Source organism: Dendrobates tinctorius, unplaced genomic scaffold (assembly GCF_039654945.1).
Source record: "Dendrobates tinctorius isolate UK_male_01 unplaced genomic scaffold, ASM3965494v1 ptg000003l, whole genome shotgun sequence".
Classification (NCBI taxonomy): domain Eukaryota; kingdom Metazoa; phylum Chordata; class Amphibia; order Anura; family Dendrobatidae; genus Dendrobates; species Dendrobates tinctorius.
In genome coordinates, this window is record NW_027361671.1 from 50,208,477 (window position 1) to 50,232,292 (window position 23,816).

General features: G+C 44.8%; 1 protein-coding gene across 2 annotated transcripts in view; it reads right to left on the bottom strand.

Moving 5' to 3' along the window:
• Nucleotides 1–23,816, bottom strand: part of REEP5 (receptor accessory protein 5) — a 57,977-nt gene that overhangs the window by 10,783 nt on the left and 23,378 nt on the right. For both annotated transcript variants that reach the window (XM_073551223.1, XM_073551278.1), the window contains exon 3: nt 307–445. In XM_073551223.1, coding sequence (XP_073407324.1) covers nt 307–445 — 139 coding nt within the window. The remainder of the gene's footprint in view (nt 1–306; nt 446–23,816) is intronic.

Sequence of the window (23,816 nt, forward strand, 5' to 3'; positions counted from 1 at the left end):
CTTGTTCTATGTTGGTGGAAAAACCTTCTCTCCTCCAGACGCAGAGAATGCCCCCTTGTGACCGTCACCTTCCTTGGTATAAACAGATCCTCGGAGAGATATACAACATCCTGGTTCACCTCTCTTAATTTATTCATGCCTTTCCTTTTGGCCTTTATTCAGTGTTTTCTTGTTGGTTTCCAACATTATTAACCTGCAGAGTAACCTCATACCAGGTTCCCTTTAACTATCTGATCTAAATGTAAATTACAATTACTGTGTGAAACAAAAAAAGTAAATTGTGAAACATAATATACATTAACCCACCTTGATAATGTAATAGAAGGGAAACCAGGACAGGAAGATATCAGAGAAGAACTCAATGATGCTGAATACTCCATACACCACCCAGTACGTCAGCCACTGGGTGTCATCATCCTTGCTGGGACTTTCAATGGCTTTAATTCTAGAGGGAAGAACAAGCTGTGGTTACAGGAGAGACACTTGCACAGATAATGCTGGCAGCTTACAGAGCCATGGGTGGGAAGAATAGATTGCACTGTGTCCGCATTGCTACACTGCTATTGTGCCCAGAAATGATACCTACCAGTTACCATTCTGCAGCTCCTGCTACATTGTGCAAAAGACCAAAAGGGAGGATCTCTGTTCTGACTTGTCTCTAAATGTCAGAAGACCATTTCTTATGCACTTTTAGATGTGCTCCCCATTAGTGGAAATACCAAGACGCCAGCACAACTATAACAAAGTGCTGGCAGAATGGGCTGCATTTTCATGGCTCCTTTAACTCGTTTTCCCAGACATTCATTGCTACTGAATTCCTCCCATTGCTGCTATGTTGGGGAGCTCTGCAGCACAGAAGTGCACAGGTTGGGCCACTAGCGTAACAATGCCGCTGGTCCAAACTGTCAATCAAGCAGGAGCCATGCAGAAGCCAGGAGAAAGATGAAAAAGAGATAGCACACACACTTTAAGGGCTTTTTCTTAATCAGATTGGCCAAGAGAAGTCACATGATCCATTTCAGGTCAGCTGTATAGCCATAAGCTTCAGAGAATAAAAATAGAAAAAGCACCTGAATACTTTTTGGCTTTCATCATAAGTCATATGGCAAGGCTCATTAAAGGGTGACTTGTAAAATCTCCACTCCCAATAGGTGGCGCTAGAGTTTAAGTCTTCTTCCTCGTTAAAGTGGCAATTTGCAGATTTAATTTCCCAGAGGAGCATGCAAGGCTTACAAGTCTCCTCACCATGGCATGCTGTGCATGTCACTCTCCACTAGGAGAGACGTTACCTTAGGTCAGCTGTATGACATAACAGCAATTCAGAGGGTGAAAAAGACAATGATTTTTCGTCTTTCACAACACCCAGCATCCAGCGCAACACTTTCCGCTAACATTAATAGTTGTTCTATTTACTGCTGCCATATGGTGATGTAAATCAGATCAGATGTATAATTCACATTAATGTCTAAGCTGTTTTTATTCCTTTTAATTACACTGGAATTGAAAATATGATTTATCATATGTTCACATGGCAGCATTTTATATCAACCCTTATGAAATCTGATGTGCAAGTTAGAAGTCCAGGTACGGAAATGGACAGTCGGAGCTTAAACTCTACAATAGGACAAACCACACAGACACAAAGCGATCTGCACTGCTACAGCACCTGTAACACAATGTCCAGAGTAAGGCTACTTACAGACTTGCGTTCTGAGTCACAGCACAGGACCGTGGCTAAGCTCTGCCCCCTGCCACGCCCCCTCCTGTCAGCTCCTCCTATGGGTGCATGACGTTACATGCGACCTGCGTCCCCTATATTTAGAGTTGGGTACGCAGGCTGTGCGCTGGTATGTTTTTGCGCGCCCTTTTGGCGCTGCGCCGAGCGCACCAAAATGCAACACGGTGCGTTTGGCGCACGCCAGCGCATGCGCCTGCAAAAACATACCAGTGCACAGCCTGCGTACCCAACGCTAAATATAGGGGATGCAGCGTCATGCGCCCATAAGAGGAGCTGACCAGAGGGGGCGCGGAGCTTAGCCGCGGCCCTGCGCTGCGCCTCAGAACGCAAGTATGAAAGTAGCCTTAGGGTGTGTGAACAAACTGCACATGCTGCGAAATGCTCTGCGGATTTAGTAAAATCCGCAGGTAAATCAGGTCAGAAGACCTGCGGTTTATCTGCGGATTAGCCTGCAGTTTATCATCTCTACAATGGAGCAGATGGCAAACAGCAGCGGAATCCGCAGAAAGAATTGACATGTCAATTCTTTCTGCGGTTTTGAAACCGCAGCAAATCCGTGCGGAAAATTCTGCAGCATCTGCACTGCGGTTTTCATTTTGCATAGAAAATAAGGAGGTACTGTACAACGCAGCAGAAACTGATGCGGATCCGCAGGGCCACATCCGCTGCGGATTCGCAGCAGAATCCGCAACGTGTGCACACACAGCCTTAGGCCTCTTTCACACTTCCGTTTTTGACCATCGGTCAAAATCCGCCAGGTTTTGAAAAAAACGGATCCGCCATTTTTTTTTGCGGATCCGTTTTTTTCACCATTGAGTTGCATTACTGGCGGATCTTGACGGATGGCCATCCGTTGGATCTCTTTTTGTGAGGATCCGCCAAATTTTTTTCATCCGCCGGCATGCCTGGACGGACCTTGCAACTTTTTTTTGTTGTTGGATCCGCATTTTCCATTGCGCATGCCTGGAGAAAGGAAGTCAGGGAGAAAATTAACCCTGAATTCCTTTCTGGCGGCCGATTCTCTCTCTCTCTCCTTTTCCCGGCCAGCGGTTCCTTTAAGATTCTTCATTCTGCGGATCCTGTGCCATCCGTTCACATCAGTTAGGAACGGTTCAGCTTTTCCGCCTTTTTGGCGGATTTTAACTGAAACGAAAAACTGAAGTGTGAAAGAGGCCTTAAGAGACCAAAAACGCTGCAGGCATGTATACCTGGACTCTCGGGTGCCCACCCAGAACAAAACAGTACTGGTAATCCAAGAAGAGGAGAAAAAGGGTGACACTCACCGGTCTGTAAAATCAAAAGTTTAGTGCAAATCTTAACATCTTCAGCAGGAAAATAGAGAGCGGAGTGTGAGGACGACGGCCGTTTCTCGCTATTGCGCGCAAAACGGCCATCATCCTCACACCCTGCTCTCCATTTCCCTGCTGAAGAGGTTTTAAAGATTTGCAATAAACTTTGGATTGTACAATAGGACAGCAAAATTACTATGCGACTCTCCTGCAGACTGATAAGACTGTAAACTAGCTGCACTTAAGCACATTTTGCTCCAAAAACTATTTTCCCCACACTGCCGGCCACTGTGGTCGCCCTGAGATGTCAAGCAATATCAGGTTTTAACACTAGAAAAGTTTAAATGCTAAAACCTATTTTTTTTTTTTTTTTTTTTTTTACATCTCTGTCTAAATTCTCATTAAAACTGTGTAAAGTTTTCAGAAATAAAAGTTATTCAGCATATAAATTGCAGAAATTTCTAACATGCTGAAAATACCTCAACTACTAATAAAAACACTTCACCCGTGGCGACCCCTTTATATGGTTATGCATTTAACCATGACGGATAACCCTAAGTGATGTTTATAGGTTCAGACAGTCAGGTTTTTAACTTTAATGGATAGTAAATTTGATGACATTACTAGTCATGTGATCAAAGCGGTCATCTGGTACAGGGGTGTAGTGTCCTCAACAGCAGATCAAACAGCACTTGCGCTATTAGAACAAATTGTTACCTCAGCTAATGAAATGGAGATTACCAGCCAGCACTGCCTCGGGCCAACACTTCCAGCCATAAAAACATGGAATATGGTATGGTCTGGAGCAACAGCGTGTCTGGTATAACAAGGCATCCATATACAGAAGATAACAGTTGTGATTGAAGCTCTCATTCACAATTTAGCATTCTGTCCAGATACAATGCAAAAACAGAATTTAAAAGGGGTTGTATAGTTTGAGAAACCCATGCTAAATACCCCTGTAGGGCATTCTGCGTGAATAGAAAGGAACCTCTCATTTAGGAATCTCCTCCACCAAAGAGCTGCAGTGAAGAGCAGCTACAATTGTCCATCACTCAGGAGGATCCGGCCAGTCCACACTCCAGGAAAACGGATCGTTTCCTAATAAATGCCTCTGCAGATTACAGCAGCAGGGCTCCCATCACCTTATTTTAGGGGGAAACTTCTAATGAATACAGAGTACCCAAAAGAGAACAATACTTAACCCTTTCACTGACAAAGTATCTAAAGAGTCACCTATAGTTTACTCTTTTCTGGTGAATATGTGAACATATGGGCATGTAGAATAGATACAGGAGTAGGAATTAAGTGGCATGAATAAATTCTGCATTTCTTAGACATTTAGTTTTTGGTGGAACTTGTCTATTTGGGTCAGGATTTTAACCACAAGAATTAGTTTGTATGCATTTCTTGCAAACTCTTACATCAGGATACAAAACTGACCGTGCCAATGAGTGTTAAAGCTTCATTCATACAGTGGTAACATCAGTGTGGAGTCCATGTGCACAGCGGACAGCACACCGATACTGAAGGCATTGTCTAGTCTTATTATATTAATGATCTATTCTTGGGATAGGACATTAATATCAGATTGGTGGGGTCCGACCATCAGCACCCTCACCGATCACCTGTCATTAGCTTTGGCAGCAGATCGACAAAAACAGCTCAACTCAAAGTGTCCACACTCACTGCAGCAAAATAAACCGATTTCCCATCTCTCATATCCTCCATGTCTTACAACCCTAAACAGCTATTCAACACTGAATTCTCTTCTCCGTCCCCCAGAACCTCCTCACTCTCCTCTCAGCTGAGGACTTTACATCAGAGAAAACTTTAAACTACAGTCCCCACAGCCTCTCCTCAACTATTCAACTCTCCTCCTCCAAAACAGCTTCCCCACCAGTACGGAAGATCAACGTTCCTCTCTACTCTCCAGATCACATCTCACAACCTGTGCACTTGATCTGATCCAATCCCACCTCATTCCAGCCCTAACCCGTCTCTTCAACCTCTCACTGACAATTGGAGTCTTCCCCTCTTGCTTCAAATATACCTCAATCACACTCATCCTCAAACTGCCCTCTTTTGACCCATCGTCTGTGTCTGCTATCACTCCATATGACTTCTCCTTTATGCTCTAAATTACTGGACGTTCATCTTGAACTGTCCTCCCACCTCTCCTCCCATCACGGACGGCTTACAATCTGGCTTCTGACAGCACCATTCCATTGAAACTGCACTGACTATAATCGCCAGTGACCTACTAACTGCCAAACACAAGCGACACTACTGTGTCTTCCTCCTCCTGGACCTGTCCTCAGCAGGGCTGTGGAGTCGGAGTCGTGGAGTCGGAGTCGGTGCTCATTTTGGTGGAGTCGGAGTCGGAGTTGGAGTCGGTATAAAATGGACCGACTCCGACTCCTAAAATATATAATAAATTGGGTACAGTAATTCAATGCAGAATATGCTGAATATTTTTTCATAGGAGTTTGGGAAAGTTATGAAATGTCCTATAAATGGCTGTTCTATTCCTGATCTAAGGCTATATTCACACACAGCGTTTTTCCTGTGTTTTTTGAGGATACGTTTTTCAGCTGCAAAAGCTGATCATCTTTTTAAAAAACTGCATCACCTGAAAGGTTTTTGAGCTCATAGATAATGTTTTCAATAGCAAAAGCAGATTAGAAATCTGCTCTATCCATTTATTCATATCTGTCTATCCATATCGTATCTGTACCAAAAAGAATGAAAACCGGGTAGTACACCAATATATATTCTGTTCTATCTAAATATCTTGATTATTGGATCATAAAAATGATTAAATGTCTGAGGTTCACATTGTACTACAATAAATTTTTCACTTAAATATAAGCAATATGTGTGGGAGTCGGAGTCGGAGTCGTGGAGTCGGAGTCGGTGTAAGGGAAATTGAGGAGTCGGAGTCGCAGGTTTGGCTTACCGACTCCACAGCCCTGGTCCTCAGCATTCGACACAGTGGACAAAATTCCCTTTTATTACAGATTCTCTCATCTCTTGGCATCACAGACTTCGTTCTTAGATCTCTTCATACCTTACAGACAATCAATGTCTCCCACTCACACACCACCTCCTCATCTCACCCAGGCAGTGTTCCCTACGGTTCAGTTCTAGGACCCCTGCTGTTCTCCATCTTTACTTTCGACAGCTCATAGAGTCCCACGGCTTTCAGTATCATCTCTATGCTGATGACACACAGATCTACCTCTATGGTCCCGATATCCCCTCCTTACTAACCAGAAACCCACAATGTCTGTCCACCATTTCATCTTTCTTCTCTGCTAGATTTCTAAAACTTAACATGGATTAAACAGAATTCATCATCTTTCCCCATCTCACTCAACCCCCCCCCCCCCCCCAACAGACCTATCCATCAAAGTCAATGGCTGTTCACTCTCTCTAGTCCTGCAAGCTCGCTGCCTCGAGATAACCCTTGATTCTCATCTCTTCTTCAAACCACATATCCAAACCCTTTCTACTTCCTGCCGACTCAAGACTAAAAAATATTTCCTGGATTCGTACATTCCTTAATCAAGATTCTGCAGAAACACTAGTGCATGCCCTCATCTCCTGCCTCCACTACTGCAACCCATTGCTATGTGGCCTCCCTTCTAACACTCTTGCACTCCTCCAATCTATCCAAAACTCTGCTGCCCAGCTAATCCACCTGTCCCCCCGCAATTCCCCGGCCTCTCATCTGTCAATTCTTTCACTGCCTCCCCATTAACCAGAGACTCCAGTTCAAACCCCTGACCACGGCATACAAAGCCACCCACAACCCGTGTGCAAGTGCACACAAGTGATTTTCCATAAAGAACCATGGGCCGTGTGAGAAGAGACATAGCATGCACCAGTCTGGTAACTTTTATGGGCCAGATGAATGCCTGTAATAGCAGATCGCTCCTGCCCTTAAAGATGTATTCACACATCCATGATCCATGGACTAGCTGTGGTTTTACTGACCTGAATTCAGCTGACTCATATGCATATACACAAGGCTGTCAAGACTCAAGACCAGTCCATGAATGGCGGTCACATGAGTGTGCGAATCTGGCTGGACCATAATGGGAACGAGCACATGGAACCAATAACGTCTGCAATATGTGAACATGACTGGTCTGATTTCAACAACGATAATCTGTTCTTGGAATAATAATAATAATCATCTTTATTTTTATATAGCGCTAACATATTCCGCAGCGCTTTACAGTTTGCACATATTTTCATCACTGTCCCTCATGGGGCTCACAATCTAAATTCCCTATCAGTATGTCTATAAAGCACTGGGTGGCACTCTCTACTGGCCGCTAAAGGATTCTGTAAAGGGAATTACTGTATATCAGTGTTACGTGTTACAGAACCACTCAGCACCCAGAATATGTTGTACAGTTATATGTATGTATAATAGGTTCCATGTGAGATGCATGTCCCTAATGCATCAGTTCATAGGCTGCGCCCCTGGGCAGAGGGGACACGATATTCTCCTTTTGTCCGCCCACCCCCCACCTTTGTAATTCCCACAGTAAACATCGGCAGGCTCCGGCCACCTGCGGCTTTTGTAATGTATGTCTGGCCTGCCGCTTTTCTATTGGCCGGCCCTCTGTATCTGTGTGATATATTCTGTGTCCTGTGAGTAAAGTGTTGTCAGACTGGAAATACATGGAGAAGCAGTGATCTTTTATATGCGCCCATGTAACCAAGGAATTCCAGCCAGCGTCATTCATTCAGACTCCAGCCAACGCAGAGCGGACCTCTGAAAACACGGGGTGGTACTGAAAGAGGTAACCCAGCTTGGTAGACCCCGTTACAATCAGTATACCTGAAAAGCTAGAGCGTCCAATGTAGCATGTCACCATTTGTTTTCTCTCATTAGGAATTCAGTTTTGAAAGAACCTGACCTTTCCTCCATATTAAGTCAGAGAAACTGACACGCTATGGGACTTATTGTAGCTCTATACAGAACTAAGCTGAAATGTGCTGGTATGCATAAGACCATACAATTTACATAACAGAGGCTGAAAAACTGGTTTAGGAATTGCAAAATTTATATTCACCTCAGGAGAAAAAAAATCCACACCTTTAAATCCCCAATTATACCATGGCAGGTCTGTCCTCCTATTAGAGAGCTGACCATGATGTAACAATGCAGGAGGCAGACGTTCACCGCAGCACATATGTCAGGACAGACTGAGGACGAAGGACTATGGGGGGGGGGGGGGGGCTCAGTGACTCACATGCACACCCAATGTACACAGATCATGGGACATTTACTGTTTGGGAGTGAGGAGACTTTAAAAGAAAAACAACAACTGCACACAATGTAGAGCATGACTCAGAAAACAGCCAGCCTCATTAACATGTGGAAATAGGCTGTGATATCTGCAGATTACAAAACATGACTGGAGGCACCATTTCATAATGGACTTCCCTGTAAGTCATTACAATTACGTTTTTCATCAATCTAATGAAGGAACATAAGCTGCATAGGATTCATGGTTTTCTATTTATTTGCAAAATATAAATATGAAAATGATGTGTATTTGTATTCAACCCCCTGTAGTCAGATACCCCTAAACAAAATACAGAGTAGCCAATTGTCCACAAAAGGCACATAATTAGTAGATTGACTCCACCTGTATGTAATTTATTCTCGGTATAACTACAGCTCATATTTGTTTGAGAACATTAGAGATCAAACAGCATTATGAAAACCAAGGAGCACCCCAATCAGGTCAGGGATAAAGTTGAGGAGATGAGTAAAGTAGGGTTAGGTTATTAAAAAAAAAAAAAAAAAAAATAGCCAAAGCTCTGAACATCCCACAGAGCACTGTTCAATCCATCATCTCAAAATGGAAGGCGTATGGCACAACTGCAGATCTTCCAAGACATGGCCGTCTACCTAAACTGACTTCTCAATCAAGCAGGAGAGGACTAATCAGAGGAGCAGCCAAAAGGCCCAAGGTAGAGATCCAGAGCTCAACCGTCAGAGAACCTCTCCACAGGAAGCCATGTATGGGACACAGCTAGTATGTAGAACGCAGTGTAGTCAGATGAGAACAAACTACATTTGGGGCTAAATGCAAAACAATAAAAAAAAAAAAATAAAAAAAAATTAACACTGCACATCACACTGAAAACACTACCGTTAAACATGACTGTCATAGAATCATGCTGTGGGGATGCTTTTCTTCACCAGGGAAAAACTGGTCAGAGTGGATGAGACGATGGATTAGTTAAATGCCGGGCAATCCTGAAGGAAAATCGCAGTTACTTACCGATAATGGTATTTCTCTGATCCCATGACGGAACCACGGAGAGAGGGATCCGCCCTCAGGGACAGGAAACCTACAGATGAAAAAGGCGGTACCTCTCTCCCACATCAGTTGGTTTACAGAGCATTACACAGAACTTTCAGCTGCAACTCAAATGGTTATTAAAAATCCAAAAGTTAATCAACTTAAGCTTAATAGAGGCACCGTGTGGCTAAGTACTAAAGCTAACCAACTCTAATGTGCACACCTGTGTGTGAAAAGGAGGGGATGTACGGGTGCTGTCATGGGATCAGAGAAATACCGTTATCGGTAAGTAACTACGAGTTTCTCTTTCCCCCATGACGGCACCACGGAGAGAATTACAAAGATTGTACATCTAGGGAGGGACCACCGCCTCCAGAACCCTTTTCCCAAAGGTAAGATCTGAAGAAGAGGTCAAGTCTAGAAGGTAATGTTTGAAAAATGTAACGGGGGAAGACCAAGTGGCAGCTCTACATATCTGGTCTATTGAAGCGCTGGCTTTCTCCGCCCAGGATGATGCCACTGTCCTGGTTGAATGGGCCCTTACGTCCTCCGGGATGGCTGCCCCACAGGAGGAGTAGGATAGGGTGATGGCCCCTCTTATCCATCTCGCCAGTGTGGCCTTTGATGCTTTTTGACCCTTCCGAGGACCCTGAAAACAGACAAACAGAGCCCTATCCTTCCTAATCTCCCTCGTGGTTGTCAAGTATTGGACCAGGCACCTAAAGTGTGTAATACCTCTTCTGTTTTGTTCTTGGGTTTGGGACAGAAGGAGGGTAGGGAGATTTCATGGGTCCTATGAAACTGTGATGATATCTTGGGGAGATATGCTGGGTCGGTTCTAAGAATTACCCCATCATCCAGTACTTGTGTGAAGGGTGAGTGGGCAGACAAGGCTTGCATATCACTAATGCGGCGGGCAGAAGTTAAGGCTACGAGGAGGGAGGTCTTAAGGGACAATATTCTTAAGGGAACCTCCGCTAGAGGTTCGAAGGGAGATTTGGTTAGTGCGTTTAGTACTAGGTTTAGATCCCAGGGGGATCGGCCTGGATCTACTTGAGGCTCTAATGAATCTCATAACCCATCTATTTTTGGCTAGGTCATGGTTATACAAAGCTCCCAAGGCCGCCACCTGTACTTTTAAAGGTGCTGGTAGCTAACCCCCTTTTCCAACCCCATCTGTAGGAATTCCAGAATTTTGTCTATTGGGATTTCTCCCGTTGGGTCGGAGCCTGACACTGACATGAATTTTTTCCACACCTTGCCATACGCTTTAGTAGTTACTGGCTTTCTGCTTTGTAGTAGCGTGGATATCAAGTTTGACGAGAAGCCCCTGTTGCTTAGGAGTTCCCTCTCAAAAGCTAAGCTGTCATGTGTAAGTTTTTTATGTGGGGGTGATACACTGGTCCCTAGCAGGTCTGGAGTTTCTGGTAGAACCCAGGGATCTGTTACGGACATTTTTCTCAGCCAGGGGAACCATATTCTCCGTGGCCAGAAAAGCGCTATTACCACTACCGTCGCCTTGTCCCCCCGTATTTTCCTCAGTACTAAGGGGATGTGAGATATTGGAGGGAAAGCGTAGGCCAGATGATAATCCCAGGGTATCATGAAAGCGTCTAGAGCTACTGGGCCCCCCCGGGGATCGATTGAGCAGAAGGTTTCCAACTTCCGGTTCTGACTGTTGCAAATAAGTCTATTTCTGGCCAGCCCCAGAGTTTCACAACTTGGTTGAAGACTGACTGGCTTAGCTCCCACTCCCCCTGTTTTAGACGTGTCCTGCTTAAGAAGTCCGCCGTTCGATTTTCCGAACCTTTATGTGAAGGGCTGTCAGGGATTCTAGATTGTGTTCTGCCAGGTGGAAGATGGACTTTGTTACCTCCATCAGAGCTCGAGATCTGGAGCCCCCTGGTGGTTTAGATATGCTACCACTACCTGGTTGTCTGAGAAGACCCTTGTGTGATGGGAGTGAAGTGAATCTAGAAAATGAATGAGAGCTAGTTTTACTGCCAGCAGCTCATTCATATTTGAGGAAGCTAACTCTCTTCCCTGGGTCCAGGGCCCTTGCGCCACCTGGTGGCCTAGATGTGCACCCCACCCCCAGGGGCTTGCGTCCATAGTTATGATCTTTGTCGCAGGCAATGCCCAAGGAACCCCCTTGGTTAGGTTGGCTGGATCTGTCCATCACGTTAAGGAATGTATTGTCTCTGGTGAGATGTCTAATTGCATGTCTAAATTCAGGTGTAGGGAAACGTCTGCGCCTAATATTTCCCACTGTAAGTCTCGAGTATGGCTCTGTTCCCACTGAACTGCTGGCCTGCAGGCTGTCATTGACCCCAATAGTGACATTGCTTTTCTCAGGGTAGTGGTTGGGGAAACTATCATTTGTGCCACCATCTGTGCCATTTTTTGAACCTTAATCGAACAGAAATGTTAACTTCTGCAGACGGAGTCCAGTATTATCCCCAAGTACTCCTGCACCTGACTTAGTACGAGTCTGGACTTGGGCAAATTCAGCATCCCTCCTAGTAGAGACCTAATGACCATGTCCAATTGTTGTTTGCAGTGGTGAAAGGTGACACCTATTATTAAGAGATCGTCCAGGTATAGGACTATCAGGATGTTTTGCTCTCTTATGTGGGCCATTACCTCTGACATTACCTTTGTAAATACTCTTGGAGCAATAGCTAGCCCGAAGGGGAGGGCTCTGAACTGATAATGTTTTATCTCCCCCTGGATTGTCACCGCCACCCTGAGGTATTTCCTGTGGTCTCTGTGAATAGGCACATGGTAATATGGGTCTCTCAAGTCTAATACAGCCATGAAGAAAGATGGGGGAAGCATTTCTATACAAGATTTTGTCTCCATTTTGATCCGTCTGGTTTCCTGCGAAGGAAGAGAGGGGAGTAGAAGCCTTTGCCTCTGTCTTGGTAGGGGACTTCTTGTAATACGCTTTTCTCTCTTAGATTCGTTCTTTCTTGTTGCAGAGCCAGCTGCTCGTGTGATGTCCTTTGGGGCGTTATCACAAAAGAGTTGTTTGGAAGGGTAAGGAATTTTAGCCTCAGACCTTCCTTTATTATGTTTAGTATCCATGAACTCGTGGATATTTTTTCCCAGGCTTGGAGAAAGTAGGATAATCTTCCTCCAACCCGGGGAGTACCTTCATTGTGGCTTCTTATGGTTGGGGGTTTTTTTTTAAACATAAAGATTTATTTTTGTTCCTTCTATCCTCCCATCCTTCTTTGTTCCCTTTTGGGGGCTTCCGTCGCATAAACCTTCTGTTCCGAAAAGGCCGTTTGTATGACTGGCTAGGGAACCCGGGAAAGGATTTTTTCTTGTCCCCTGCCTTGTCCAAGATGTCTTCTAGCGTTGGGCCAAATAAGAATTCCCCCTTGCACGGGATTGCGCACAATTTGGTTTTTGTTTGCAAATCTCCCGGCCAGCATTTCAGCCATAAGGCGCGTCTTGCGGCATTCGAGAAGGCCGCTGTCCTGGCTGCCAGCCTGGTTAAGTCTACTGACGCATCCGCAAGGAAAGCTGCTGCCCCCTTCATTACAGGAACTGATCTCTGTATTGTTTCTCTTGGGACTTTTTCCTTTATCTGAGAATCCAAGTGGTCCAGCCAGACCATTAGGGCACGTGCCATACATGTGGCTGCTATGGCTGGCTTTAGACCCCCTCCTGCCGCCTCCCAAGCATTTTTTTAAAAAGTTTCTGCTTTTTTATCCATTGGGTCCTTCAGGGTACCCATGTCTTCGAAGGGCAGGGCAAATTTTTTAAAAGCTTTTGCGGCCGCTACATAAGGAGAAGGCCGGGTCGTCAAAGGGGTATTTCCTCTTTGGAGTTAGGACTTTTTTGTCTGGCTTTTTCCACTCTCATTTGATTAAGGAGTGGATCTTCTCATTGATCGGAAAAGCCCTCCGTATTTTTTGCTTAAGCCCTCCGAACATTAGATCTTGGGCCGTTTTCTTAGGGCGTTCGTCTACCAGCCCCATGGTTGTCCTCACAGCTTTTACCAGGACGTCCGTCTCTTCAATGGGAAAGCAGCTGCGTTCCCCTTCTGAGAACGACGAAGAGGATTCGGAGGATGATGAATTACTTGAGTCTGATAGTTCACTTCCTGACACACTAACGCTGGACTCTGGGGATCTATGCCTGGACCTGCGTTTTTTCTTTGAGGTTCTGGCGCCCTTAAGGGCGTCTTCGACCTGGGTTTTTATTAGTGTTTTGAGGTCTAAAGCAAACCTCGGGGATTCCTCCTGTATTGTCTGTTCTATGCAAGCCGCACAGAGCTTTTTCTCCCATGTAGGGGGTAACTCCTCCATGCATATAGCACATACCATGTGTTTAGATTTGGTCGTGCATTTACGCCCCTGCAAAAGAAAAAATAATCGCACATTAGCGAGCGGGCATTCACAGAGATCACTCACCCTCCTGTGGAACGAGCGATACCGTCTCGGGTGTAGGGATTATCTCCACTGCTGAATCCACTTCTGGCTGTGCCGCCATGGTGGAGCTTTGGCTGCGCCGCGATCCCGTATGACCGCTGCTGCGCTGCTGGGAAGAGTCGCGCTGGCGCTGTTCCTGCGTTTGCTGTGTTCCCTGCTTCGGGGACCGCCGCCGTGTTTCCTTCTCCCTCTGCGGTTTCCCACTCATGGTGACCGCGTCTTTCTCCTTCAGCGGGGCTTTAAACATGATCTCATCATTTATTTTTTTTGCCGCCGCCCTCTTCCCAGGGATCCCTGCGCCCCACTGGAAGTACCGATGCATGCGCACCGCAAGATTACCCAGCGGTGCACCGCACCTCCCTTCTTCAAGGGAGCTGTGATAGCGTGCGCCCGCCTTACAGGCGTCCCGCGTGTGTCCGGCGCCGGTATCCTGCGCCCTCCTCTCGGCGCTCGATGTGCCCTGTTGCTCGCGGCTTCCGGTGGCTGATGCCGCCCCCACTCCGAGCTGCAGAGACCTGTGCGCCTCGCGGCTCCCGGTGGCCGCCGCTCCGAGGTCTGGCAGGCTCTGACTTGTGGCTCCCAGTGACCGCCGCCACCTCCACAGGCTGCCTCGTCCGGCGGGGCTCTCCTATAGTGACCGCCGTCACTATACTGCAGGAGGCAACCCCCCCTTTTTTTTCCTTTTTGGGATCGGCAGACTTCTCCTGCTCTTCACTGCCTCTCCCCACTCACCCTCAAGGACCGCCGACCCCGGTGGTGGTGCTTCGGGGGAAGTCCGTCCAAGGCCTCGACCCAGCCGAGGCAGGGAGCCCCGCTGCCTATTACAAGACTGGATCGGTCCCCGGAATCACGCGTCAACTGCAGGTACGTGTTGTAGGTTCCCCGTCAGGGACAGGAAACCAACTGATGTGGGAGAGAGGTACCGCTTTTTTCATCTGTAGGTTTCCTGTCCCTGAGGGCGGATCCCTCTCTCTCCGTGGTGCAGTCATGGGGGAAAGAGAAACCTCTTCGAGGCTGCAAACAACTTGAAACAGGGGCATAGATTCACCTTTCAGCAGTACAACAACAATAAATATGCTGCCAGAGCAACAAGCATCTATGGAAAGATTGGAAAATTGCTATTCACAGCAGGGCTGAGGAGTCGGTAAGCCAAACCTCAGACGCCTCAATTTCCCTGACTTCTGACTCCTCATTACTGCGCAAGTGCACAAAATGCAGCACAGATTCATCTCATCTAAAAGCCCAGATCCTCAGATCAGGAACAGAACAGAACAGACATTTATAGGACATTTCATAACTTTCCCAAATTCTTATGTAAACATTTACAGCACATCCTGCACTGAGCCACTGTACCCAATGTATTATATATTTTAGGAATCTGTCCATTTCAAACCGACTCCACAGGTCTGGTTCACAGATGCCTCCATCCATTCTCCCGCAGCAACAGATAGTTTGCAAAGAAGAATGGCCACAAATCTCACCTTTACATGTGCAAAGCAGAGACATATCCAAAAAGATTTGCAGGAGTAATTGCAGTGAAAATTGGTCCCATCGACTCAGGGGCTGAATACAAATGCACGTCACAATTTTCAGATTTAGATTTTTAAAATATTTGGAAGACCATGTATCATTTCCTTTATACTTCACAAATACTTGCTACTTTGTGTTGGTGTGTCAAATAAAATCTCACTGAAACACATTTAAGTTTGCAGGTATAATGTGAAAAAAATGTGGAAAATGTCATAGGGTATGAATAATTTTTCAAGGCACTGTATGTCACTATTGCTAGCTACAAGCAGGAAATACCTGTTACTTCCTTGCTCCAAGTCTTTACAGGTGTACATGAAGTGGCAGAGACTAATAATGACCTTTTACAATCAAAGAAAACGGAAATTGCAAAAAAAAAAAAAAATGTGCTAGTTTCAGGAAGTGAGAGAACCTATGCCAACGTCCTGTGGTCAGTAATGGCAGATCATCTCTATATATGCCAGCACACACTGGAGGCGGCATCTATCTAGACTCTAGATACAGGGATGTCAAACACAGAAGGCCACAATTAAAAGGACAACCGTGATATTAACAAAAAGGTCTACAGATGAGGAAGTTTTTCCATATTTAATAAGGAAACAAACTTAGAAGGGGTTGGCCACAAACAAACATTTTAATTAATAGATCTTAGAGATTAAAATATTGGAATATTATGTTATTTAAGAGCAGTAAAAAGCATATGACCCAATGGCCTAACTTAATCCCTTAATGACAGAGCAAATTTTGACCTTAAACCCCTTAACAACCGCAGATACACCTTTTAACGGCGGCAGTTAAAAGGTACTTTTGCCTCAGCGCCACTTTTTAACGGCGCTAAGTGTATAGCGCCCCCCAGAGTCGGAATTTCTCCGGGGTCTTGGATACCCCTGGTAGCCGAGACCCCAGAGAACATGATTCAGGTTTCAATCAATGATGGTTTGGGGAGCCATGTCATCTGCTGGTGTAGGCAGGGCTGTGGAGTCGGTAAGCCACAGTTGCGACTCCGACTCTTGGATTTTATCAGGCTCCGACTCCGGCTCCGACTCCTTCATAAATGGCCAATTCATAACAACAAATTTACTGTTGTAAAATATTAAACATCGTGCTTATTCAGTTTCTCACCATCATATAAGTAATCAGACCACTTAGAGCAAAAACTACATTTATTAGAATACAATTAGAATATAGCAAATAACTTTTATAAACTTTTCTAAACTGTAAGTAAATATGCAATAAACACTTTTATGCAGTTAATAAGAAGAAATCTATAAATTTGTCCTCAGAAAAAGTATTGCCTCTGTCAGATCCTCCTTCATGGATGCCCTCAAATCTGATCTAATTATTTTGAGAGCAGAGAACAACCTCTCTACACTAACTTGTGTTGGTGGCAAAGCAGTAACCACTCGGGCAACATCTCTGACAATGTCAGGATACAGAGGAATCGCTTGTTGCACTGTTATTTTTGATGAACGGTCAAATTTCTCAATTTCTTTTAGTGCACATGAAAAATTCTGCTGAAATGTACTGGCTGTGTTCCTTGATGGGGATGACTCTTCTTCTATGCGGGAACGCTTTGCACGGTCCTTGTGATCCAAATATTTTTCGAAATTAAATTCTTCATCAGTTGATGACGAGGGTGAAGATGTGGCAGGACGACCAAATTCTTCTTGTTCCTCCTGACTGTTCTGCAACCCTTTCATCCTTACTGCTATTTCAAACAGAGCTTCTTTTCCTTTACTTAGTTGTTGATCATCTAGAAGAATCCGATGCATTGGGTCTACATAAACAGCTGCCAAAAGAATGTTATTTTGTAATAGTAGCTCCTCTCTCCGTTTCATTGATGTAGCAATGCCACTTGCAATTAACCCTCCTCTTTGGGACAGGCGAAACATCAGGTTCTTCCACTCCTTTAAGAAAATACCTGGAGTTAAGTCCTCTGCTTGTAATTTTTTAGTCACTGTAAATGGGTGCTCTAGCAATTTTTCCAGCTCAGTCACCTGATTCCACTGACTTTCATTTAGCGTCAGTTGAGGGTTAGCCATGTCTACAAGAAAGGTTTTCAGTTCAACCAAGCGCTGAATCATTAAGTAAGTACTGCCCCATCGTGTGGCTTGATCAATAATTGCCCCTTTTCCAGCACGTCTCTTCAAAATTGAGTCAACTTTAGGGGTTCTGGCAACAGTAGCCAATTTTCTCACCTTGCCAATCAGTGCAGCAGCATGTCCTTCTTGCAGACTGTCTCTTATAGCCAGCTGTAGCGTATGCACAACACAGCGCATGTGATGAATGAAAGAACATATTGACACAGTTTCAACAAGATCATCTAAACTATCATGTTGCTGTTCATCTGAAGCAACTTCAGTTTGCTCCTCAGTTACAATACTGTGCTCCTCTATTTCAAACATTTCTGTGTCTGTGGACCCAGAATGTTCTTCTAGCTGCTGGTCACCATCATTACTCTCATTCATTAGCTTAATAGTACTTATCATATTTGAAGCATTGTCAGTTACGACAGAAAGAACTTGCTCTTTTTTAAGTTCATAGTCTTGCAGAACCTTTTCCACCAAGACCTGGAGAAACTCACTGGTGTGATGAGCTTTGGTGTCTTTTACTGCCAATGTCTTGGTAACTATTTCATTTTTGTCACAAACAAATCGGACATTGATGGCAAAATAGTTCACTCTGTGACGTGTGCAGGCATCCATTTTAAGAAACAGAAAGCTTCCCTTGAGAGTTTTTTTAAGTTCTTCCTTTTGCTTAAAAGCTTCTTCGATAACTAATTTTCTAATACTCTCTCTCTCTCCAGAGAAACACCAAGCTTGCGGGCCATTTCCCCATTCAGACACATAAAAGCTGGTCGTGAAAATAATGAAATGGGCACACTATCCTTTACAACAAGCTCTATGATCTGTTTTTTAAATGTATCTACTGTCATTGTCACAGTAACTTTGTCACTGACAAAATATCTTGCAACTGATGGCTGCAAAGTTCTCTGCTCCTTTGTTTGGCTGGAAGAGCTGGGCACTGGTTTATTGGTTTGGATGCAGTCTTTCTCATCCACTGCTTTCAGTACTTCTGGATGAAAGCGCTGTAAATGTCTCTTTAGATTAGAAGCTCTGGTAGGAGCATTTTTATCTTTGCCTGAATATGCACTCATCTTGGCTTCACAGCATTTGTTTTCGTCTGGATCATTTGTCATACACTGACAGACATAATGTTTTCTATCTTGATTGATGGTGAAATGTTCAAATACAGCTGATTTAATGTGATGCTTCTTTGACATTCTCAGGTTTTTAATTCTGCATTCACAATCCAAATGACAATTGTTTTTCCTAAAAACAATTGTACAAAATTATTGCCAGGTCGTACAACTGATATAGTGGTCAGTAATACTGTTATTATTCCTCATGTACTCACAGTTAACTGATGCAAAGTTTGTTGAAAGGATAATACTTCTTACAGTCTTCCTCTTCTGAGTAGCAGGCAGCTGTGAGATGCTTGGAAGACACACACCTAGTATGATCTAGTCTAGAGGAGGAGCTTTACTACTAAGAATTTGCAACACATTTCCACTTTCAGTTTCATACATTGTAAGTAGGGGGGTTGGGGCAGCATGAGGTTAACCAAGTATAAGATTAGATAAGGGCAGTGGAGAACAGTGACACACAAGAAGTAAGAAATGTCTCTATCTCCAGCAGAACTGCTTATCACTGTTGTTCATAGTTTGATAGAACATATATATTTGAGTAACATTTATAAAATTCATATGAAAGTTCAATTATGAAATATTAATACATTTTTTTTAAAGCTGGAGTCGGAGTAGGTACATTTCTACCGACTCCAACCAAAACTAACTCCGACTCCACGACTCCGACTCCACAGCCCTGGGTGTAGGTCCACTGTGTTTTACCAAGACCAAAGTCACAGCAGCCGTCTACCAGGACATATTAGAGCACTTCATGCTTCCCTCTATCGATAAGCTTTTGGAGATGGAAATTTCATTCTCCAGCAGGACTTGGCACCTGTCCACACTACCAAAAGTACCAATACCTGGTTTAACCCCCTTCCACCCCTTTTGACCTTAATGACCAGGCCATTTTTTGCAATTCTGACCAGTGTCCCTTTATGAGGTAATAACTCAGGAACACTTCAACGGATCCTAGCGATTCTGAGATTGTTTTTCGTGACATATTGGGCTTCATGTTAGTGGTAAATTTAGGTCGACAATTTTTGAGCTTATTTGTGAAAAAAAAAATTCAGAAATTTGGCGAAAATTTTGCAATTTTCAAATTTTGATGAATTTTTAATTTGTGAGTTATGTGACACAATATGGTTACTAAATAACATTTCCCACATGTCTACTTTACATCAACACAAATTTGGGAACAATTTTTTTTGTTAGGACGTTATAAGGGTTAAAAATTATTTTTTTTTTTTTTTTAGGGACCACCTCACATTTGAGGTCACTTTGAGGGGTCTTATTTGGCAGAAAATACCCAAAAGTGACACCATTCTAAAAATTGCACTCCTCAAGCTACTCAAAACTACATTCAAGAAGATTATTAACCCTTCTGGTGCTTCACAAACTAAAGCAACGTGGAAGGAAAAAATGGACATTTTAATTTTTCCAACAAAAATATTCTATTAGCATCAATTTTTTCATTTTCACATGAGCAACAGGATAAAATGGATCCTAACGTTTGTTGGGCCATTTCCTCTGAGTACTCCGATACCTCATATGTGGTCATAAACCACTGTTTGGGCGCACGGCAGGGCTCGGAAGGGAAGGAGCACCATTTGACTTTTTGAATGGAAAATTCGCTCCAATCGTTAGCGGACACCATGTCGCGTATGGAGAGCCCCTAAACATTGGAGCCCCCCCGCAAGTGAACCCATTTTGGAAACTAGACTCCCCCCCCCCCCCCCCCCAAGGAACTTAACTAGATGCATAGTGAGCACTTTGAACCCCCAGGTGCTTCACAAATTGATCCGTAAAAATGAAAAAGTACTTTTTTCACAAAAATTCTCTTTTAGCATCAGTTTTTTTCATTTTCACAAGGGTAACAGGATAAAAAGGATACTAAAATTTGTTGGGCAATTTATCCTGAGTACTCCGATACCTCATATGTGGTCATAAACCACTGTTTGGGCGCACGGCAGGGCTCAGAAGGGAAAGAGCGCCATTTGACTTTTTGAATAGAAAATTAGCTCCATGTTGAGTATTTAGAGCCCCCTGTGTGCCTGAACATTGATGCTCCCCCACAAGTGTCCCCACCTTGGAAACTAGACCCTACAAGGAATTTATCTAGAATTTTGAACCCCCAAGAGTTTCACTAAAGTTTATAGCGCAGAGCCATGAAAATAATCTTTTTTTTTTTTTTTTCCACAAAAATGATTTTTTTAGCAAGCAAATTTTTAATTTTCACAAGGGTAACAGGAAAAATTGGACCCCAAAAGTTGTTGTCTAATTTGTCCTGAGTACGCTGGTACCCCATATGTGTGGGGGGGGGGGAAAACACTGTTTGGGCACACGTCGAGGCTCGAAAGGGAATTAGTGCCGGTTTGGAATGCAGACTTTGATGGAATGGTCTGCAAGCGTCATGTTGCGTTTGCAGGGCCTCTGATGTGCCCAAACAGTAGAAACCCCCCACAAGTGACCCTATTTTGGAAACTAGACCCCCCTAAGGAGCTTATCTAGATGTGTGGTGAGCACTTTGAACCTTTAAGTACTACACAGAAGTTTACAACGCAGAGCTGTGAAAATAAAAAAAATCATTTTTTTTTTTGCACAAAAATTATTTTTTAGCCCCCAATTTTTTATTTTCCCCAAGGGTAACAGGAGAAATTAGACCCCCACAGTTGTTGTGCAATTTTTCCCGAGTACGCTAATGCCCCATATGTTTGGGTAAACCACTGTTTGGGCACACGTCGGGGCTCGAAAGGGAGGGAGCACTGTGACTTTTTGAATGCACAATTGGCTGGAATCAATGGTGGCACCATGTCGCGTTTGGAGAGCCCCTGATGTGCCTAAACAGTGGAAACCCCTCAATTCTAATTCCAACCCTAACACACCACTAACCCCAACCCTAAGCCTAACCGTAATCCCAACCCTAACCCCAACATACCTCTAACCCCAACACACCTCTAACCCCAACGAAAATAAATACTTTTATTTTTCCCTATCTATGGGAGTGATAAAGGGGGGGGTTATTTACTATTTTTTTTATTTTGATCACTGTGATAGGGTCTACCACAGTGATCAAAATGTACCTGGAATGAATGGGTGGCAGATCTTGGTGGGCACACTGCGCATGCGCCCACCATTTTTTTTTAACCGGAAGAAGATGGCGGCGCCCATGGGGGAAGGCCTGGAGACGGAGGGACATCAGGAGAGACACCGGGAGGGTGGTGGAATCGGATGGCGGGGGAGCGGAGGACAGGACGGAAGGGGAGGAAAGACTGACGGCGGCAGCAGCAGATCGCGGCAGTCAGTCGGTGGGGGCCGCAGATCGTGGTCTCCAGCCTTGGCCGATGATATTGCAGCATCGGACATGGTTGGATTGTAATATTTCACCAAGTTTCCTTGGTGAAATATTACAATTGCTCTGATTGGCTGTTGAAAGTGAAACAGCCAGTCAGTGCGAATGTAGCCACGGGGGGGCCTTTGGGGCAAAGCCACCCCCGGGGTCAAGTACAGGTCCTCCTGTACCTGCGGGTCAGGTGACATTTCAGTGACCTTGGTCAACCGACCCGCGGGAAGACGATCTCGCCATGACACCACACAGGAGTCACAGGTCGTATTGGCACTGACTTTCATGACGCCTACATGGCGTCACAGGTCAGGAAGGGGTTAAAAACAGAATCTATGCGGTATTGTCAAGAGGAAGATGAGAGTCACCAGACCCAACAATGCAGTCGAGCTGAAGACTTATCAAAGCAACCTGGACTTCCATAGCACCTCAGCAGTATCACAGACTGATCGCCTCCATGTCATGCCGCATTGAAGCAAAAGGAGCCCTGACCAAGTACTGAGTGCATTCACTGAACATACATTTCAGTAGGCCAACATTTTGGATTTTAAAATCATTTTTCAAGCTGGTGTTATAAAGTATTCTAATTTACTGAGAATGACTTTTGGGTTTTCATTGGCTGTAAGACATAATCAACATTAACAGAAATAAACACTTGAAATATATCTCTCTGTTTGTAATGACTATATAATATATGAGTTTCACTTTTTGTATTGAAGAACTGAAATAAATTAACTTTTTGATGATATTCTAATTTTGGGAGATGAACCTGTAAAAGTAATAAAAACTTTGTATCACATCCATCCATACAATTACAGTACCTTCATTAACATACAGTACAAACCAAAAGTTTTGACACACCTTCTCATTCAAAGAGTTCTCTATTTTCATGACTATGAAAATTGTAGATTCACTCTGAAGGCATCAAAACTATGAATTAACAGATGTGGAATTATATAATTAATTAACAAAAAAGCGTGAAACAACTGAAAATTATTCTAGGTTCTTCAAAGTAGCTACCTTTTTTGGGGGCGTGGCTATGTAGCGACGGAGTGAGGACGTGCTTTTCGGGAGCTCCTGCCATCCTGAAAATATCCGGCCATCAGACCCTCACTCCTGCAGCGTATTTACCTGTCCTCTGACCCCTCTGGACTTGGGGGCGCTCCTGGATCCCCGCGGGAGAGCGGGGCTAAATTCCTGAGTGCCTGCGGCTGTGGACATTCGGGCGGCCGGCGGGGCCTGCACGGGGCAGAGGCCATCTTGGAGGCACGCGCTCTGCCTGTGAGAGATGCAGCGCCGGGCTCCCTCGCTGCAGCGCTGGAGGAGCAGCAGGACGGTGAGCAGACATTCTGATTGAGAGGAACAGGCGGTGTGTGCCCTGGAAGATTGGGCCCCGCGTTCCCCTCTTTATTATATCGCCTGCCCTGCCAGCACCATCATTATAGGGACTCGGATCCCTCTCTGGCTGTTGTCCCTGTGGGGTCCTGGAGGTCTCTCCCTGGGCTATAGGAGCCCTCGTCTGCCGCCTGGAGCTGGACGCTGCCTCCCTCTGTGACGCTGCGGGTCTGTGCTGCTTCTGAGACCCTGCAGCCACCGTCTGATTATTATACCCCGTCTGTAACTCTGATTCAGGGGGCTTCAGAGTGCACTGTTTCTAATACCTGGCTGTGCCCTATTGTTACTAAAATGAGTCGCTCCAAGGGGTCTGGAACAGCGGCTGAAAAGCTAAAGGAATATGCCAGAGTACACCATGCTGAGGGCTCAAGATCTATTAAAAACAATCCCTCACAGGCTCAGCGTAAGAGCCGCCCCTCTGAGGGTGGGGAGGAGAGCGAGCAGGAGGAATTAACCCTTAAGCAGGCGTCTGAACAACTCATACAGGCCATCTCCTTAACCAGGACGTCTCTGTCGGGGAAGATAGAGAACGTGTACACCGAGGTGAGACGCCTCCGACAAGA